General features: G+C 38.3%; 1 protein-coding gene across 2 annotated transcripts; it reads right to left on the bottom strand.

Annotated features, from left to right (window-relative positions):
- Positions 1-358: 358 nt before the first annotated feature.
- parla (presenilin associated, rhomboid-like a) lies at positions 359-5,721 on the bottom strand. Of its 2 annotated transcripts, XM_055032859.1 has the most exons (10): positions 5,600-5,721; positions 3,997-4,183; positions 3,724-3,828; positions 3,477-3,609; positions 3,280-3,375; positions 2,994-3,143; positions 1,973-2,043; positions 1,795-1,896; positions 1,437-1,534; positions 359-1,291 (listed from the first exon to the last, which is right to left on the bottom strand). In XM_055032859.1, exons 1-10 carry the CDS (start codon positions 5,677-5,679, stop codon positions 1,147-1,149), a joined length of 1,167 nt encoding a protein of 388 aa, XP_054888834.1. In that variant the 5' UTR covers positions 5,680-5,721; the 3' UTR covers positions 359-1,146. The 2 variants fall into 2 exon arrangements, with proteins under 2 accessions (XP_054888834.1, XP_054888835.1); XM_055032860.1 differs by lacking the exons at positions 359-1,291; positions 1,437-1,534 and adding an exon at positions 1,602-1,678.
- Positions 5,722-18,661: the final 12,940 nt, after the last annotated feature.

The raw sequence follows: 18,661 nt of genomic DNA, 5'->3' as shown, positions 1-18,661 counted from the left end.
CTCATAATTACTGATCAAGTTTTTTGAAGTTTCCATTGCCATTTTCATGATTTACCTTTGGTGATGATCTCCAAGTCTTTGAAGTTGGTGGGCCTCCTTTCTAACGCTAATCATTCTACTTGCAAACATGACAATATCCAGCGAAGAAAAAAGATAACCAAAGGTATGAAGAATTTTAGGCTGCAGCTATTTGCTATATGTGCATATAGCAAAATAGCAGTGTTAGATTAAAAAAGTTGCCACTCATCCTTAGTTGGGGCAAGTCACACAGAATATTAGGAATATATTTTGTCGTAGTACGGTAATAGAGATAGCAAATTATAACAATAAAAAAAATCAGGTTTACAAAAGAGGACAATTTGGTTGGTTATAACTCAGATGTCATTTTATGTCAAAGAAAATGTCTGCACTCAGTGACGATAAAAAGAAAGTTCATCCTTTTCAGATCTAAGATTTCACTTGTCAAAACATTGCAACATATATGTTGTTTGGACTTAGTATTAAAACTGGGCAAATACCACTTATGATAAATTACACCGAGACAGTATTCACAATGTAGCAAAAAGTCAAGTTAAATCTTGCAGTACAACGGTAGTTTACCCAACATCAAACGTTATTTTTGTTTCTGTCCACAAGACGGTTGTTGGCAGCATAATTAGAACACAGAACGAATATGGCCTCTAATATTAAAGATGGCAGAACTGATCCAAAACGTTCATCTGTGCAGACAAATATAAATCACATTTGTTTCACAGGACTTGGCAGAACTATGGTTGGTAGTTCATAAACAAATCCAAACAAGAAAAATGAATGTTCTGTGCATCAGAGATGATACTTTTTTATATTTTTTTTAAACACAGCAATGACCTTTTTAAAACTTATATCAAAGCTTCAGAATGAAACAAACGGTAGTACCATGCTTAAGGAAGGAAGCACCTAAAATGCCAATATGGCCCCATCAAAACAAACTAACTCACTGTTGAAACTGAACAGATTAGATGTTTGCATATTTTTGTATTTATTCATAAAAAATAACAACCCATTTCAACAAATTGAAAACATCCAGATCTTTTCCATGACCAGAGGATTTCTGTTGGTAAAGAACTCCGGGGACCTTTAGGTAAGGCTGGTTGATGGTTACTGCTACTACTGTCCACCACCGCCACCTCTGACCTCAGGCCCCCCGCCGGGTCTCGATCCCTTGCCACCCTTAGAGCGAAGCTCATGCCACAGCTTCACAAGAGGCTCCCTCCTTCTCCAAATTAGTTTGTGACCATACGCCACATACCAGCTGTAAGACAAAACAGGAGATGGTTGAAATGAGACAGAAGGAGTAGATTTCCCTTTTAAGTGACATTTGCATCAATCAAAAAGCTAAATGTGATTGATGCAAATTAAAAGAAAGCTGAAAAGAGAGTTAAGGATCAGGGTCTCACACTCCAAAGAGAGCTCCGCCAAGGTGAGCAGCATGATCAAACAGCCGCCACCCCAAGATGAGCCCCGCCGCATCTATGGCCACAAGTGCTTTGAGAGCCTAAAAGCAAATAAAAAAAAAAACAGAAATTTAAAATTCTAAACAACGCACTGCTGAATGCTGTGCATTCAGACATGCGTACTTACACATTCACACATTCATACACGTGTTTGCTTTGTTCATGCACAGATTTAAATCTTTATCCTGCAGCAAAAACACAATGTGGGAATGACATTACACATTTAATGTAAGAAAAAGCAAACATCCAGAGACCTTTGACACACAGAGGACAGGACAACAGTAGAATTTATGAAACGTACATTTCCGGCAGTGAAAGTGACCATAGGAAGGAAGATTATGCCGAGCTTGGCCTCTGGTACTTTCGTACAGACTGCAGCGAGCACAGCCATTACAGCACCTGACTGTGAATAAAATGAAGTCATAGATCACGATCTTTTCACCGTTCATAATAAAATGTTAGGTTAAAAACATTCTTACCGCCCCAAGTGATGGGTAGAATCGCCCGGTGGCGGTTTTACAAACATAACTGACCATAGTAGATATCACGCCTGAAATTTCCAAAAAGAAAAAAAAAAAAAAACATATTTTTGCAATGTTTTAAAAAGATGAGAAAAGGGAATATAATCTAACTTTTTCCCCATAATGGACCTGAGTTCCAGTTCCACAAAGAGGATAACATGATCTCGAATATTAGTTTTTAGACTTAAATGATGCAGTTGAAGTCTTCTTGTTTCTCATGGTAAAACAGCTAAACAGCATACACTTTCAGTCATTTAAAAAAAAGATGTATAGTAAATCAAAACAAATTTTGCCCGTGGACATTGCCACATTTTAAACAATGGATATGAAAGGGCAATAGGTATACTTTTGTGGCATCTAGTGGCTAGACTGGAGAGTGCTGCTACCCGAACACATCAGAACACAGCACAATGACAAAAATATGAAAAGTGTCAAAGACCAACTCCAGACTGCTGTTTGGTTCATAAAGTATTGGATCTTGAATGAGTTATGCAGCCTAATCTAAATCAACTACACATATGAAAACCTGGAGTTTAATCACAAAACAATCACAACAAAAAAAAAAAAAAATACCTGACCTACCTTTTCTACATAATTATTGAATATTTTCTCAATAATATCAGGATTTTGTACAACTACAAAAAATTACATTATAAGAAGTAAGTAAATATATATATTTTTTTTGTCCATTTTTTTTGTCCGAAGACTTTTTTGCCGCGCTAGGGGCTTGCATTTTTTTTTTACATTTCCTACAGGAAAGAGGGGGAAAGACAAAGGTCACCGGGCCCGGGAGTCGAACCCACGACATCTGCGTCGAGGACTGAGGTCTCCAAACGTGGGGGGTGCTAACCCCCTGCGCCACCACATCAACCCCCAAATAAATCTTATTTTGACTTAAGATCTTATTTTAGGTCAAAATAAAACTGCTCTATTGTTTTAATACTTGGCCATTATTGATTCTGTCCTTTGCTCCACTTACCAGCTGAGAGGTAGACTGCAAGAAACTGTTCTTTGCCGAGGAGGGAGACGATACCAGAGGAAAACGTCCATAGGATGTACATATTGGCCACCATGTGGATAATGGAGTAGTGGCTGAAGGAAGACAGAATCATGGGAAGGCACTGTGTTTCTGGGTAGGAGAAAATATATATATATATATTTTTTTTAAAAAAAGACCAACAGCAGAGCATAGAAAACAAATTAACTCATTACAGTTGTATTTGAGTTACTTCTTTTAACTTTCCACAACAAACAACCACACTCACTGGAGGCTGGGTTGGATGTGAAGTACTTAATCATAGTTCTTTGCATCGCCGGGATCCTCCAGCAACACAGAACTGCAGCGTTTAAAGCTATAATTCCTGGAAGATGTTAAGAAGAAATTGCATTGCTTTTAAACCTTTGCAAACACACCGACATCCAAACTTGATGAGATCCAAAATATATCTGCTGTTCAAACTACCCGTAGCTGTCCTCTGTCCCTCTGTAAGGCTTCTCCAGAAGTCGTCTACCATGGACATCAGGAGAAAGAGCTGCCGCTGGAAGCCGGACAGTTGGTTCCACCAGTCGTGCCAGTATGCCATGTCCTGGGAACCCTTGTTGACAAAATGATGGGGAACTGACTCAAATTAAGCTGATTGTTAACTGAACAGTAAGCAAAAGTTGAAAGTGATGGTAAACAGAGTAAAACAGTTTTGTAAAATCCTTACCATTACGAGTTTTTCTAACTCTTCTCCATCTTTTGCAGTTTGAACTCTTGCTTTCAGATTCTCATACTGCAAAATGGCCGCCCCACCAAAGGAACAACCTGCAAACTGGCATGGAGTCAATACTGGAACCGGCATTCCCTAGACCCTAGTCATCTATAATTGCTCTGTGCTGTTAATAGAGAAAAGACTTGTACTTCAAGAGATTAAAAATGGATCTTCTTTTCTTACTATACTTCATATTCAGATTTAGTTATAATTCGGAGATCAGCATACCCCTACTGTGAACATAAGGGGTCTAAAGAGCCTTGGCCGTCGGACTTTGGGAGGAGGCGGGGGTCCCGGTGTGCCAGCCTCAGCGGGTGACGTTTTGATTTGTTGCTGGTTGACGTTTCCCTTTTTGGTATCTGTTCTTTTAGCTTCCTGGCGGAACCCACTCCTCTGTTGCTGGTAAGGGTTGAGCCTGTACAAAAAAAAACAAGTAAAACCTTTTACCTTCGGCACATGTGTCAAACTCAAGGCCTGGGGGCTAAATGCGCCCCGCCGTAGCTTTTTATGTGGCCCTCTACAGTCTAGACTAAACACTAAGTGTGATTAAATATTATATTATCAATCATATCAATGCAGTTTTTATCTGTTTACTGCCAATTTATATCAATCAATCCCTCCAGTTTCTTGAGAATTTAGTTGATGTATGATTATAGTCCATGATTTATACAGCGAGTAAACAAAAAGATCAATAATATTATGTAATTTTAAGAATTTATTGACATATTAACAGCTTGTGAACAGGTTTTATCTGGCACAACCGGCCCTTTAAGAGCCTTCATGATCTTGATTTGGCCCAAACCGAAAAGAAGTTTGACACACCTGACCTACGGCATGGGCTGGTATGAAGTCATAGTAAAGATTTAAAAAGTGAAGTGTTTAATAGGCTAAATATTATTCCCCAATAACATTCCTGTAGCTTGAAAGCTACAGGAATGTCTGATGAGCTTGAGAGGATGCAAGAGAAAGTGCTGGTTAAAAGTCACAAGGGTACTACGTTCTCCTGACTTACACGTCCCATGCTTACAACATGAGAAATTCGGCTTTTTGGAAATATTTTCAGTTATGGAAACAATGGAGAGTCATAGTATAGAAATTAAAGAAACCTCTATGAGGTATTACTATTCTTAAACTAACATTTGAACAACTTGCACCATTTATGTTAAGCAGCTAACTACCTAAGTAAAATGGTTATTACTCTTAAATTAATGATCAATTAATTTAATTCAACCACACACAACACACAACCAAACAACAAGAAACAAACAAAAACACTGCGGCTTGGTGACACTAAACATTTTCATTTTAGCAACGAATCTGACAGTTCTATGTCTAGATAATAGCCAGGTGTTGCTATTTGTTGACAGTCCCTAAGCACTCGCTGAAATAGCTATGCCAAGTTTTGTTTTCAACCTCTAAGAGCGGACCCCGTACTGCATCCTTAGCGTTTACGTACAGTAACAAAACCTAACAACTAAATGGCAAAATGTTAAATGTCCTCTGGTTACAACCACATGAAGTATTTAATGCGCGTTGCATAATATGCAGCGTGTGTGTACTTCAGCCCGTTTAGCACAGCCTTAAACAAGCAACCGCAGTGGAATAACACTGGCCATCATCAGAAATTAGTAATGACAACACAGTAATATTTGTCAATGACACTGGCGACCCCGGTTTCCAACCCCAAACAAAGTTAGCTGCATTTACAATGGCAGAACGGTTAGGTAACTAAACATTACTAGACGAGAGGAAAAACCTCGACACACACGTCTCCTGTCAGGGTTAATCCTCTTCAGACAGACTGACGCTGAACGCCGCTTTTACTGCTCACCTTGAGCATCTGGGAAAGGTATTTGGCGATCTACAGAACTCTGTTTTGCCCCATTTTATGATAAATCCTCTGCACGCCATGATTGTTGTGACCTCCTGCTCGAAGCCCCTCCCCCCTGTCAGACTCGAGCTGATGCTGCCTTCACGGACGCTTGTAAAAAAAAAAAAAAAAAGAGTCCGACGGCTTTGAAAACAATTAAGAGATCACTTAAAATGAACAGTTTCTCTGGTTTTTCCTTTTTATAGTTATATGCTTAAATAAAATAAACATTGTTATTTTATTCCATGAACTACTGACATGTCTCCAAAATTCCAAGCAAAAATGTAATATTTATTGACAGAAAATAACAACAACAAAAACATGCAGTGCTGTGAGACCTCAAAAAATGCAAAGAAAACAATTTCACATTCATTTAGAAACAACAATACCAATGATTTGACTCCGGAAGCCTTCAGAGATCAATATTTGGTGGAATGACCATGAAGTTTTCAGTGCAGTGGGTCTCTTGATCCACAGCTGTACAGTTTTACATGAATAAAGTCTCCTCAGTTCTTTAGATATGTCTATGGGTACTTTTATTTTGAAAACCTACGTTGTGATGCTCAGTGACGTTTCGCCTACGTAGACATGCAAGTCAGCAGTAATGAAAAAAAGTCTTTGCTGTTATCTACATTATCATAGCAATAAGGTATAGATTTACATTGACAACTTCAGTAATACGTCAAATTAGTTTAGCAACATTAGGAATCATTGTTTTTGTTTTATTTCAAACCGTTAGATCTTGTTACCTATTTTATTTATTAATTCATTTAAATGGTTACTATAAATTTGACACTGTGGCTTCAAAACAATTTATTCTCCATCATTTTGTTCGCAGGGCTTCCAGGACACACATTACTTATTACATGATTACTATAACATGTCAATTTTAAAATGCCTTCATCACGACAACATCCTAAAACGTCAACATATTAGGGCTTGTTGCCTTGTTATGAGTGCAAAAAATTGCGTAAGGCATCACTAAAGCTGAAGCCTTCCCATCCAAGTGAACAGCAACCCAACAGCTGAAGGTTCCTCAGACTGGTTGCAATCATGCAAAGATTTTGCCATTGGCCGAGTTTAGACATGGGATGTGAAAATTGGTGGGCGGCTGTCCACACGAGGTTCAGTGAGTAAAGCAATAGCTAGAATAAGACCACCAAGGCACTCATTCTTTCATTGTGCAGGGTTCTGATGAGAAGCTGTCTAAGCTTTAACCAGCTTAGACAATATTTTTAGTGTTCAGTTGAGCCAGTCAGTCTGTCAAAAACTTTTCTAAGAAGTTTAGTTTATATGTTATCTTGTTTATGGTTTATTTCGTTGGTCCCTTGTTTCAACGTTTCAGAAAAGGTGGAATTTAGTTGTACGTATTTATAGGTTAATCAACTGTCAATGCAACTAAGAGCTTATAACATTGGCCTTGTTATGCTTTTATGTTTGTGTTTGTTAATATTTTGTTTTTGGTTGCAGAATTCTTTAAAATATTATTGAATAGATCTCATGATTTTTATTTATGATCTTTGATCATATGTAATTCAGTGACATGTTTGGTTATATGTTCCTTGTTTGAAATATATAATAGTCAGCTAACTGATAAGAAGAATTTGTTCTTCAGACAAATGTTTTGGTAAGTAAAAGACTAATCAATTAATGCAGTTTAATGAGGCGGGTCAAACCCACAAGTGATTTTTTTCCCCCCCTTCATCCATATGTAACCTACTGCCACATTCAAAAAATATAATGAAGGCAAAACTTAGATAATAAAAACACACTACCTTGCATATAATAGTAGCTAATAGTACCTGATCCTTTTTCTTATGCAGGTTTGTTCTGACACCTTTCAGAATGGTAGCAGTCTTGGCCAGTAGGTGGGCTGTATTGATGGCACTGGGAGCTCCTATTGGCATTTGGACAACTTCCACAAACTTCTTGCTTACTTGCCCACTGACTCCAGAAATAGGTAAGAAAAAAGGTAGAATTTGCAGCGAGTAAGCTGCACTGCAGTGTCTGCAGAGCAGGGCTCAACTCCAATGCAAATTCTGCATAGCTGTATCGCTCCACACAGAATTGTTTCAAAAACTGCAGTGACAGAGGAGGGGGAAGAATATACCAGTAGGAGCAATTCATCTTAACAGAATTAGACAGCGCATCCCGCTCACAAATTTGAATACAATCTAATTTCCATAGCTAAACAGAGCATTATACAGTCGAACCCATAAAAAAAAGGTGGTACTGTGGGTGGTGAGAGGAGGAGGGGGTTACAGTTTCAGGGCAAAGATCCAGAGTACAAAGAAAGGAGAGCAATATGCCTTTGCCACTGTAAAGACCAAGGACATGCTGCGAAGTCAGATGATATCCTATGGGTGCAGGTCTGGGGCAAGGGGAGGACACAGATATGTGGGAGAGGAAAGGCTGGATGGATGAGCAGAGCAGGAGTGAGAACAGCAAACATGGGAGAGGTTGAGGTGGGAAGGCCACAGGAGCAGACAAGTAAGGATGCATAGATGCATATGAAAGAGATACTGTAGCCGAAAACAACACACTGATTCATCTTTGTCAGATTCTGGAGGACCTTTAAGCATCCTTTTCGTTTTTTTTGTTGTCGTTTTTCAATCAATGCAGTTCACATTTTACCCCGCAGAGGTGTCTTCTTTCAGGTCCCGTCATTGATTCACTGGCGAACCGACGCCAGCCTGTGTTCGGAACAAGAAAGGGGGGAGGCACGTCATTGCCCATGTGACAGGAAGCATGATGCCTGCAATAAGAACAACTTGTCAGTCGTGTTAGACATCTGTTCACCCTAATGCAATCGTATCCATGCAGATTAAATTTTTTAAAAAGCTGGCTCAAGCACTCTCTTGCTTTTGTTCTAAGACTTAGACCCACAGACTCATGAGGCTAAATGCCGTTTGGCCTTGAGGCTTCTATTTCAGCCCAAAGTCTGGAAACATCTTATACCAGCAGCACACTCTTTTTATACCTCCAGAGGAAACTCTAGCTGTTGTCATAGCGTCCCATTAGTGTGCTGACGGGGCAGTTTCCAAGACAGTGATCAATGGGCCTGTGAGATAATACCATGCTTGCTTTCTGTTTCACCCTGCATACATCCTGTGGATCAGTGCATGATGGTGATTTTCTTTGGACAGATGTGAGAGGGAGATTTCAATCTTGATGTTAGTTATAAACATAAACACGAGGGGGGAGGACACTTTTTACAATAGTTTAATCATTTTTCATTTCAAATGAAAAAAAAGAGTAATTGTGTAACAAGAGGAGCACTTGAAATTTATGTGAAAAAAAGCACACTCATAAAAATTGTGTATGTCTGTGCTGACGCAATTCGATTACGCAACACAAGCAAGTCCCAAGAGGTTTTTGAACAAACCGATTACACAGGTGCCGAACAATTATTTTCAATGTACACTCGCTGTGTATATAGAGCTCAATGTGTATCTGAATTCCACTGCAGCAGAATCAAATAACAGGAACAATACAGGATTAAATGCTCAGAACACACTGTTGATCTGATCCACATATTAAATATTGATGTCCCTCAGCAAAATATTATATGTCTTTCCTAAGAAAAAAAAAAAGCTTTATAAATTACATTGTCAGCAGGTGTGGTGACTTTTCACTGCACTCACTGGGGTACATCATTATTGTTTTGGTAGCCTACTAGGTTATAAAAATATTGAAACGTTGTGAAGCAAGGCTTTAGGTCAGCTTAGACTGTTTCTGAAGTCAAGAAAACAATTCTTGAGTTTTTTTTTCAAACGCATCAAAAATGTCTTGCCCTTCTTTTGCTGTTATTCTTTTTAATCAATCAAAAAACACAAATGGCGTGCAAAACAAAAAAAGTGGCTCTCCGTCATCGTTATTGTCGCATCTTTGTGATTTAAAAATATGTTTTGATTAAGGCTTTGTGTATGTAAAAACAACTGTTAATGTTATTGATAACTGTATTATATTATTATATTACTCTATAATTACTCTATAGTAAAAATTACAGATATATTCCGTAATGTTTACAAACTTCTGCTCTTAAACTCTACATATGTAATATGGCCCATTTTACTGTATATTTTGAGCCTAAATGTGTTGGTGTGTGAAAGATAATTTTACAGTAGGAAGTTTCATTAATTTATTTAACTTCTGAATTTAAAGAGACGGATTTCTAGTTAACTTCAGTTCAAGTGAACTTTCATTTCATATGAAAGCAGGATTAAATATTTATACAATGTATATTAACACAACTGTACAAATGAATCAATCTGAATATTTGTTGTTTTTGCGATTTTGATGAAAGCAATCAGAACACACATTTTTGCTGTTCCAAATATTTGTGTTTAGGCTTTTAACTTGTCAGCCCTGAAAGGCCCCTGTTTGAAAACTTTCTAGAGGCGCCCCTGCTTAAAAAAAAAAAGTTCAGCAAAAGTTAAAAGTTAATGATAACCTCAGTACTCGTTATCAAAATGCATACACAGTAGCATGCATTATTACTTTTCACTCTCCATTTGTTGTGTAACAACATGCACACGTTGCATGCGCTGCAACCCCACGAATCACACACACACACACACACACACACACACACACACACACACACCCCACACACACACACACACACACACACACACACACCCACACACACACACACACACACACACACACACACACACGCAGTCCCTCCCCTCTACATCATTTTTACCTGAGCCCTCAGTCCACCTCACTCAGAAACTCTCAGAAACAGCAGCAGTGAAGGAAGCAGGAGTTCACACAGAGCCGCTCTGCATCAAGTGACAGTCCAGCGAAAGCAGCAGAGGGTCCCGGAGGAGTCCAGTTCGGCCGAACGTCGCATGAAACGGGCCAACCTGCATCAGCGGCCCTGACTGAAGAGCGAGAAGCGAGCCAGCGGTGTTTAACTTCTGCAAAGCGCGGGAACATGAGTGATAAAAACGCCGGTAAGAATGAAGGAGCTTTTCTTTATGATTAAAGTCGATTTGGTTTGGATGTCTTGGTTGCAGGAGCAGCTGGCTCTCAGTTTTAAATCCGGACTCGCGTTTCATTTTGTTATTTTAGTGACACGCAGACAAATCCAAGGTACATTCATTTAAGGAGTGATTAATATAAAAAAAAAAACCTGTGATGTATACGAGCAGATCAGAGGCAGTTACAGCAGGATGCTGCAGCGCGGTGCTGCTGCAGCCGCTGGGTGTCTGCTGCTCACTGCTCTGTCTACTTAGAAGCACTTACCTGTAAGTGTTGTGCGCCGCACGCCAGAAGTCATCCCCGCTTTCAAATGACCATTTTGTGCGAATCTTGAGGATCCCTGCTTTCCCTTCCCACATAGTTCTTTGCATCGTAAACGATTCGGTCTCAATGCTTTTTCTCATACTCTGTCAGTCCTGTCAGCCGATCTAGTGAAAAGTGCTGCCTCTCCACTTTCACTGCTGCGATGTGAATGCGTGTGTGTGAGTGTGTGTGGGGGTGTGTGTGTGTGTGTGTGTGTGCTGCTCCCAGAGCAGAGCAGCGCTGTGGCCTCAGCAATCAGCACGCCTGATGTTGACAAAGCTTTCCAACTCTGCCAGTAATGGCTAAAGGAACCGTGTTTTGCAGCTACTGAAAGTTTGCTGCATTAGGAAAAAAAAAAAAAAAAAAAAAACACACACACACACACAAAAAAAAAACTAGATGCTGCAGTAGAGTCACACAACAATGGCAGTGATTTGCCTTGTTGGTTAATAGATTGGGGGTCCAAACACAGATCAGACACATTAACAGCACAGTATATTTAGATAACGGACAGAGTGCCCTTGTTTAAATAGGCTAACCTGTTATGGTTGCTCTGTCCTGTTTTTGCCCCTGATATTCTGTAAAGTTGCAGTGAAACCTCGTCATTGTAGATAAGGTGACTTTGTGTTTTTGTCTTGTGTACACTTTCCATTTCCCTTACATTGCTGTATCACCGGCAATCAGGCTTCTTTAAGCCCACCCTGGGATTTTATGTTCATGGTCTCATTCCCAAAGGGATTCAAAGCCCTTACTCCAACCGAAATTTGTGTTCCTTCTCAGTGTTCGCATCATGTTAGATGAGTGGACTGTGGGGTTATGATTGATGTGTGGCAAAACATTGTGACCTTGTTGTGTCACAGCTACAAACGTCATATTCTTGTGGTAGACTAGCACAAAATATGGTATAAATGGAAAGTGGAGGGAAAATTATACATTTGCCGGCAGCTATCTCCAGTGGTCATTTTGCGAGAGGCGCAATACACCTTGAACTGTTCGCCAGTCCATCCCGGACCAAAACAGAGACACACAGGACAAACACCCATGCATGAACACACTCGGTAATCAATTGACTCGACAGCTATGTATTTACACTGTGGTAGAAAGCCGGAGAACCAGGAGAGAACCCACACATGCATGAGGAGAGCAAGCAGAATCCATTCAACATAATTTACAAATTGAAGTCTGTGAAAAGTGCAGAGCATTTTTGTTCATTCCATCTGAGTCAATGCTTGAACCACTTTTTGCTTTACTTATTACAGCAAGTTGCTCTGTGATTATGTTTAATAGATATAGGGTTATTTTCCACCCAATTCTTCTTTACAAACAAAGCTCAAGCTCAGTCATATTGGTCAGAGAGCATCTGTGAAGTTCTTAATTTTAAGGGACCCTTTGACAGATTTTCTTGCAGTACTCTGTATTTAGGTTCTTTAATATTTCCACTTACCTGGACTGGAGCCAGTGTTTGTGTCGAGGAAAAACATTCCTACTGCATGATGCTGCTCTAATTGGTTGAACTGTGGGGTGTTCAATGTGCAGTGGAGCGTTAGGTTTTCTGTCACTGGTTAGTTTAGAATGTAAGCAACAAAAATCCAGCTTTGGTCTCATCTGAGCCCTAAGCTTAACCCTTCTGTATCTTTCATGCATAAAGTGAGGTTCTGTGAAATAATTATCACTGACAGTCTTATTTAGGTGTGTTGAAAGATGTCAACACACCTGAACCAAATGACTGAATTACTTCCTCAGTAGGCAGTCAAGTTGTCCTGCTAATGATGTAATAATTTGACTCAGGTGTGCTAAAGCAGAGAGACATCTAAAAGTTGCAGAACACCCAGGGAGTTGTGATATTGTGATGTCATGGTCAGTTGTACATCAGCATCCATGTGGTATGTTCCTCCGCTCCCATGTTTTGTAACTGTTTGAAAATGATTCCAAATGCTGATATGGCATATTGCTGACTAGCTTGTCACCTTTCACCACCTTCAATGATGTATTAACTTTTTTGAAGTTTGTGAGTATATTTTTAATACAACTAAAAGAACAATCACTGAAAATGACTTTGCAAAACCACATTTCAATGAATCCAAACCAAACCTTCCACAATAGATTTCTGCTTTCTACTCTGTCAGAAAGAAAGGTTTGAGGAGTTCACAACAATTGATTGTCTTTTTAGGAGATTTTTTTAACCTTAACTATGGATCTCAGCAGCTCCTTTAGAGTTGCAATTTAAAACTCAACTGCTTTTGTAATTAACGTTTTTCTCGCTGTCCCTATCAGCTCAGTTTGACGACCATGTCTCAGTATGCTTGCGGCTTTGCCACTCTTCTTCCATTTTCAGATGATGGATTGAACAGATGTCTGTAAGATGTTCAAAGCTTGGAAAATTGTTTTATGAACTAACCCTGCTTCAAAGATCTTCACAACTTTATCTCTGACCTGTCCAGAGTGTTACTTCATCATCATTATTCTTTTGTTCACCTCTGAGGCCTTCACAGAGCCACTGCATTTCTACTGATATAAGGATCTTAATGTTCTGTGTGAAGGTTAAAATGTTCAGTCACTCATTCAATACATATGTATTTCGTGTGATGATAACTGTGTTTAAATATATATATTTCTGTTATAGGGTTGTGGATAGAGAGTGGAGGTTAAATACCCAGGTTAAATACCCAGGAGAGCCTTTTCCCTATGTCAGAAGGAAAAAGGTCAAACGAAAACGAAAAGAACGGCCTCAAAGTCTGTGTGCAAAGAGAAACTTAGAACAGTGCGCACAGTTAATCCTGCTGAAATAATTGAACGGACAGTGTTATGATCCAACTTGAATCTTTGTCAGGTCAAAAGTTTGAACAGTCAGAGAACACTACCATAAATACACGTCCCTCTGGAGCAGCAAGTACTAGATGGGGCAATGAGGCAATTAACTTTCAACATCCAAAATGCATCATTAATTAAAAAATGCAATTACAGATCTCATGTTAACTTGGGAAAAACAGCAAATACACTTTGTAAGTGCGTTGGTTCTCAAAAGTGTATGCCCTCTTTTGATGTAAAAAAAACAAAACAAAAAAAAAAACTCCAAAAAAACAGGCTTTCATATGACATTTTCCATACATTCAAACATCTATCATGGGCAGTTTGGATGAAAAACAAATTCACGAGAGAAAATGAGATTAGTCTGTCCAGAAATTATATACAAATACCTGCCTGTTCACTTTTCTTTAATTTACTTTTCTCTACATGCACTTGAGAAAGAGAGACGTTGCATATGCATTGTTTTAATTCAAATTCAAATGCATGCTGATTTACTGTAAATGTCACAAGAACAAAGCATTCAAAATGCTGTGATGATGGGCTGTTGGTTGTGCAAAAAAAAAAAAAAAATTACATTTGTTACCAAACTTGTGTGTCATTTATATTTAGTATTTAAACAGAAGCTCTATAAAGGCTTCCAAGGTTTGGTAGGAACCATTAGTGAACAAGCAGCTTATTGATGGTAAATGGCATCTGGAATACCAAGGAACACTGAAAAGCTCTGGGGTAATAGTGCAACAGTGTGGACAAGTTTAAAGCAGGGTTAGGTAATAAAACATTCAATGGTCTGAAAATTGCATGGCTGCGATACAGCTGCAGACCTACCAAGACATGTCTGCACCTAAACTGACAAGCTGTGCAAAGGCTGATTATTCAGAGAACCAACTGGCGAGACTGGAAAATACCACAGCCCAGACGGGAGAATCTGTTGACAGGAAAACTTTCGTCATGCACGGCAAGACTCTGGCTTTTATGAAAGACTGACAAGAAGATAGCCATTGCTAAAGGAAAACCATAAGAAGTCCGGTTTGAAATTCACACAAAACAAGCAAAGGACACAGAAGATTTGGGAAAGAAAATGCCTTTGTCAGAAGAGACAAAAATTAAACATTTTGGTCAACATGAAACATTATGTGTGCAAGAAATACAGCACTGTGCGTGAACTCAGAATCCACCCCCATGTGGTGTCAGGATGATGTCTTGAAGACGCTTTTCTTCAGCAGGGTGAGGGAAGCTGGTCACAGGTAAAATTCTTAAAGTAGAAGGAGAAGAAAAAAAATCCTAAATCCAACTGAGTGTTTATTGTAAAAGTTTGTCTTCACAGAAGCTCTCCATCCAATTTGACTGAACTTAAGTTTTTTTTTGCAATGAAGAATTGACAGAAATCTGTCTTTAGATGTGCAAAGTTGGTAGAGACAAACCCTAAAACACTTCCACGTTTAATTGTAGAGAAATTCAATACTTTTCAGAAATCTATTTGTAATCATCAGCGTAAAAAAAACATAAATCATTTTAGTTTGTAATTCTTCCTTCAAAATTATGTGATACTTTGTTCTTATTGATTAGATTCATTAATGATCACATTCATTAATGTTTGTGGTTGGAGCAGAACAAACTGTGGAAAAAAAGTTGCATCTTGTGTGAAGGAGCAACTACAGTTGCAAGATATTGTGAAATGTTTCAGCATACTGGGAAAAATATTGGTGTTAGATAAACTTATTCTTAAACTGAAAAAATACATCTGTCTCTGTGCTGCAGTGCAGTGGTCTGAATGGATACATTGTAATCATGCTTGCAAATCCAGCCTGTGTCCTCTAGAACTCTTATGCACTAGAGATATTAGGTGAAACTGTTGATTTGTTTTTCCCATCCAGCATGCCCCACTGTGGGCAGCTTTGCTCTTAACACTTACAAACAACTGAGTCATCCATAGACTTGTAATTATTATTACTATGTTTTTTTACAGGTAGCACCATATGCTGTCATTTTAATTTAGGACTATAACTCTGTGAGAAACAGACTTAATTTGCTATTAAATTTGATTCAAATGCATTTTGGTTTTGGAATGCGTCATAAATTGTTTGATCTTATTTATTTAGTTTCAAGCGTAAAACCTCAACTGCTCTGGATTGTGAACGATTTTGAGGATGTTTCCATAACTGTGAGGGGGGGGACTTTATCTTCAGATATGTTAAGCTGTGTTCTTTATTAACTTTATTAGATTTATTACTTGGATCATGACATCTCATTTATGAACTCGCATATTTTGTTTGATTTCAATGGTTGACACCAGAAGATGAAAAAATTGCTGCGTAGTCCATGATAGAGCTAGCAGCTTAGAATCTGTTAGTAAAAATGAAGAGCTTACAAGGTTGTCCCTGTTCATGCATCAAAACATACTAATGACATCAATTTTATCATTAAAAAAGATCATTCCAAAATAGATACCACTTGGGCCTGGAGCTCCAGAATAAATCTATTTATATTGGTGTTTACTTCTTTTTTTACAGTACAATAAATTTTGATTACGCTTCAAACAAAGGTAGTGTCGCCTTTCAAGGTGAACATTTTAACCTCCTTGTTGCTGACATATTTAGGAAGGTGAAATGACTAATGGCTTGTTTAGCATCTTTCCATAGTGTCATTTAACACAGACCTGAGTTTGCTCAAATGCAGACAGGTTATATATTGCTGAAACCAGATATTTTATACATATGCTGGATAATAAGTCAAGTAATTTTTTTTTCTCACTGTCTGACATTAAAGCAGGTTTTTGTGTTTTAAGATGACTAACATTGTTTGTTTTTGCTAAACGTCAGAGTAACAACAGTGATGATGTTTATGTACAGTAAGATTATTATGCCTTTTTACTCTATGGTAAAGCCCAGATGATTATGTTAGTGGTTAATCATTGATGCAATGCATGAGTTAATTTCCCAAAAATCGATGTGTTTTGATGTGAAACGGGTGGCTCGACCCTCGAACCAAAACAGAATAACTTGCGAAGATTCTTGCTGAAACTGTGAAAAGCTTGTCATTATTTACTCTGAAACAAACTCGGTACTAGCATAGGTTGAAAAATCATTTGGTGTCTGATTACAGTTTGTAAGTGGAGAAACTTTCATTATCAGAGGCTTGTTCTGCTTTCTGATATGACGAAGCTTGACTTTTTTTCCATCACGAGAAAAAAAGTTGAATTGTGCCATTCTGAGGAAACTTTCCCAACTGTGAAGTACAGTACTTCTGTACTTCACTTCCCTCATATGGCAGGGTCATGGTGTTTGGGTGTTTGATTGCAGTAGACACTGGTGTACTTTACAAAATAGCATCATGAAGAAAAACAATATATGGAAATATTAAGGCAAAATCTCAAGACATTAAAAAAGAACTTAAAGCTTGGACACAAATGGGTCTTCAAAAGGGACATTGACCCTAAACAAACCACCAGATTAATTGCAAAGGGGCTTAAGAACAAAAAAGTCAATATTTGGACAAACCCTCATGTAACCCTGAGCTGATTCCCAAAACAGAGGGCAATGCTAAAACGCTGTGTTTTAGCAAGGTGGACATGACTAACTGACCTAAGAAAGAAAAAAAAAAAAACATTAAATCTTCCTCATTTTCTAGCACTTAGACAATAGTAAAAAACTAAGAAAATAGAAATAAATATGTTCAGACAAATGAACTGTGTGTCTTTTTATGCATTGCCTTTATGCAGTTATATGATTTTAATTGGATATATTGGAATTTATGATAAAGGTACAGTTAAAACATCACTTTTTACAAAAACATACAGAGAAAGGCAATGGCCATTTTCTGACCGCTCTACATTTAATTTGAGGTTGCTCCTGAAGAAGAGGAACTAGTCTTTGTACAACATATTTTTTTCTCTTATCATTCCCTTGTATGTAAGTTTAGGCTTACATTGTTTAACTTTAAGCATTACTGATTAGGTATTTGGGATGTAAAAAGAAAGACAACACTGATGTGGCAACTTTTCTTCAAATATTACACAAATCAAATTTTTATATTTTTCCAAACAACTTTAAAGGTTTAGATCACTCTAAAGTCTTAAGTTAAATATTTGATTCCCAATTTTGTGTATTGTGTATTTTAATGCATCTGATTGTGTATTTTAATGCATCTGGACTATGTGAGGTGCAAGTGGTGGCTTTGCAGTGGGACAGGTTTGGGATCTGAACAAAGGTTGCCAGACCAGCCCCCACATCCCCCTTCCCCACTGCTGCACCCAGCTTCTCGTTATTTCTCTCTGACCTCTTATTTGCATGGCTGCTGTTGTTAAAGCTTTCTGCTGATCTGACGTATTCTTTAATGTACATTATTTATTATGAACAACTAAAGCATTTTCCAAAGGTATTTTGTGTAGCAATTTCTTGTCCTTGTGCCTGGAGCGATGTTGCCCGACAACCACCAAGAGGAAGTCGACATCGTCGAAAACGCATATAATTTGCTGCAGTTTTAGAACAAATGCTGCGGAAATTGAGCTCTGACACTGTTTTGGGTTTGCCTTTGGTGTCCATTTCTTATGTTGCCGTCTAATTTTAGACCCATCGTTTGCCTCTGAGCAGTAACTATTTTATGTTGTATCTCCCTCTAGTGGTAAAATTCTCTTATTGGCTTCATTTTACCAATGCAACACAGGATAGTGCTTGTCATCATAGGTCAAAATGCACATCTCGATCCGAGAGCTTGAGCTTTTAGCCTCAGGTCATTACTCTTAATTAAAACTTCACTTTTAGCTCTTTCTAATAAATTTTGGAGAACACACAAAGGGAGGCCATTCATAGTCATTGCCATTACTATTATTTTTTGTTAAAAGTGATAATACTGAATAAATCTGCCTTCTGACATGAAAAGAGAAAATGTGTGTTTCTGTTAAACTCTTGTTTTGTCCCAACTTCC

This window comes from Poeciliopsis prolifica, unplaced genomic scaffold (genome assembly GCF_027474105.1).
Source record: "Poeciliopsis prolifica strain line A6 unplaced genomic scaffold, Auburn_PproV2 SCAFFOLD008, whole genome shotgun sequence".
Classification (NCBI taxonomy): domain Eukaryota; kingdom Metazoa; phylum Chordata; class Actinopteri; order Cyprinodontiformes; family Poeciliidae; genus Poeciliopsis; species Poeciliopsis prolifica.
The sequence above is the reverse complement of the archived record's forward strand: the minus strand, read 5'-3'. Positions and strand labels throughout refer to the sequence as shown.

Coding starts and splice junctions, on each gene's coding strand:
- parla (XM_055032859.1), bottom strand. CDS start 5,679: ATGGCGTGCAGAGGATTTATCATAAAATGGGGCAAAACAGAGTTCTGT. Junction 3,376..3,476: donor GGGACAGAGGACAGCTACGG/GTAGTTTGAACA, acceptor AACATCTTCCAG/GAATTATAGCTTTAAACGCT. Junction 2,044..2,993: donor TGCAGTCTACCTCTCAGCTG/GTAAGTGGAGCA, acceptor TGGAAATTTCAG/GCGTGATATCTACTATGGTC.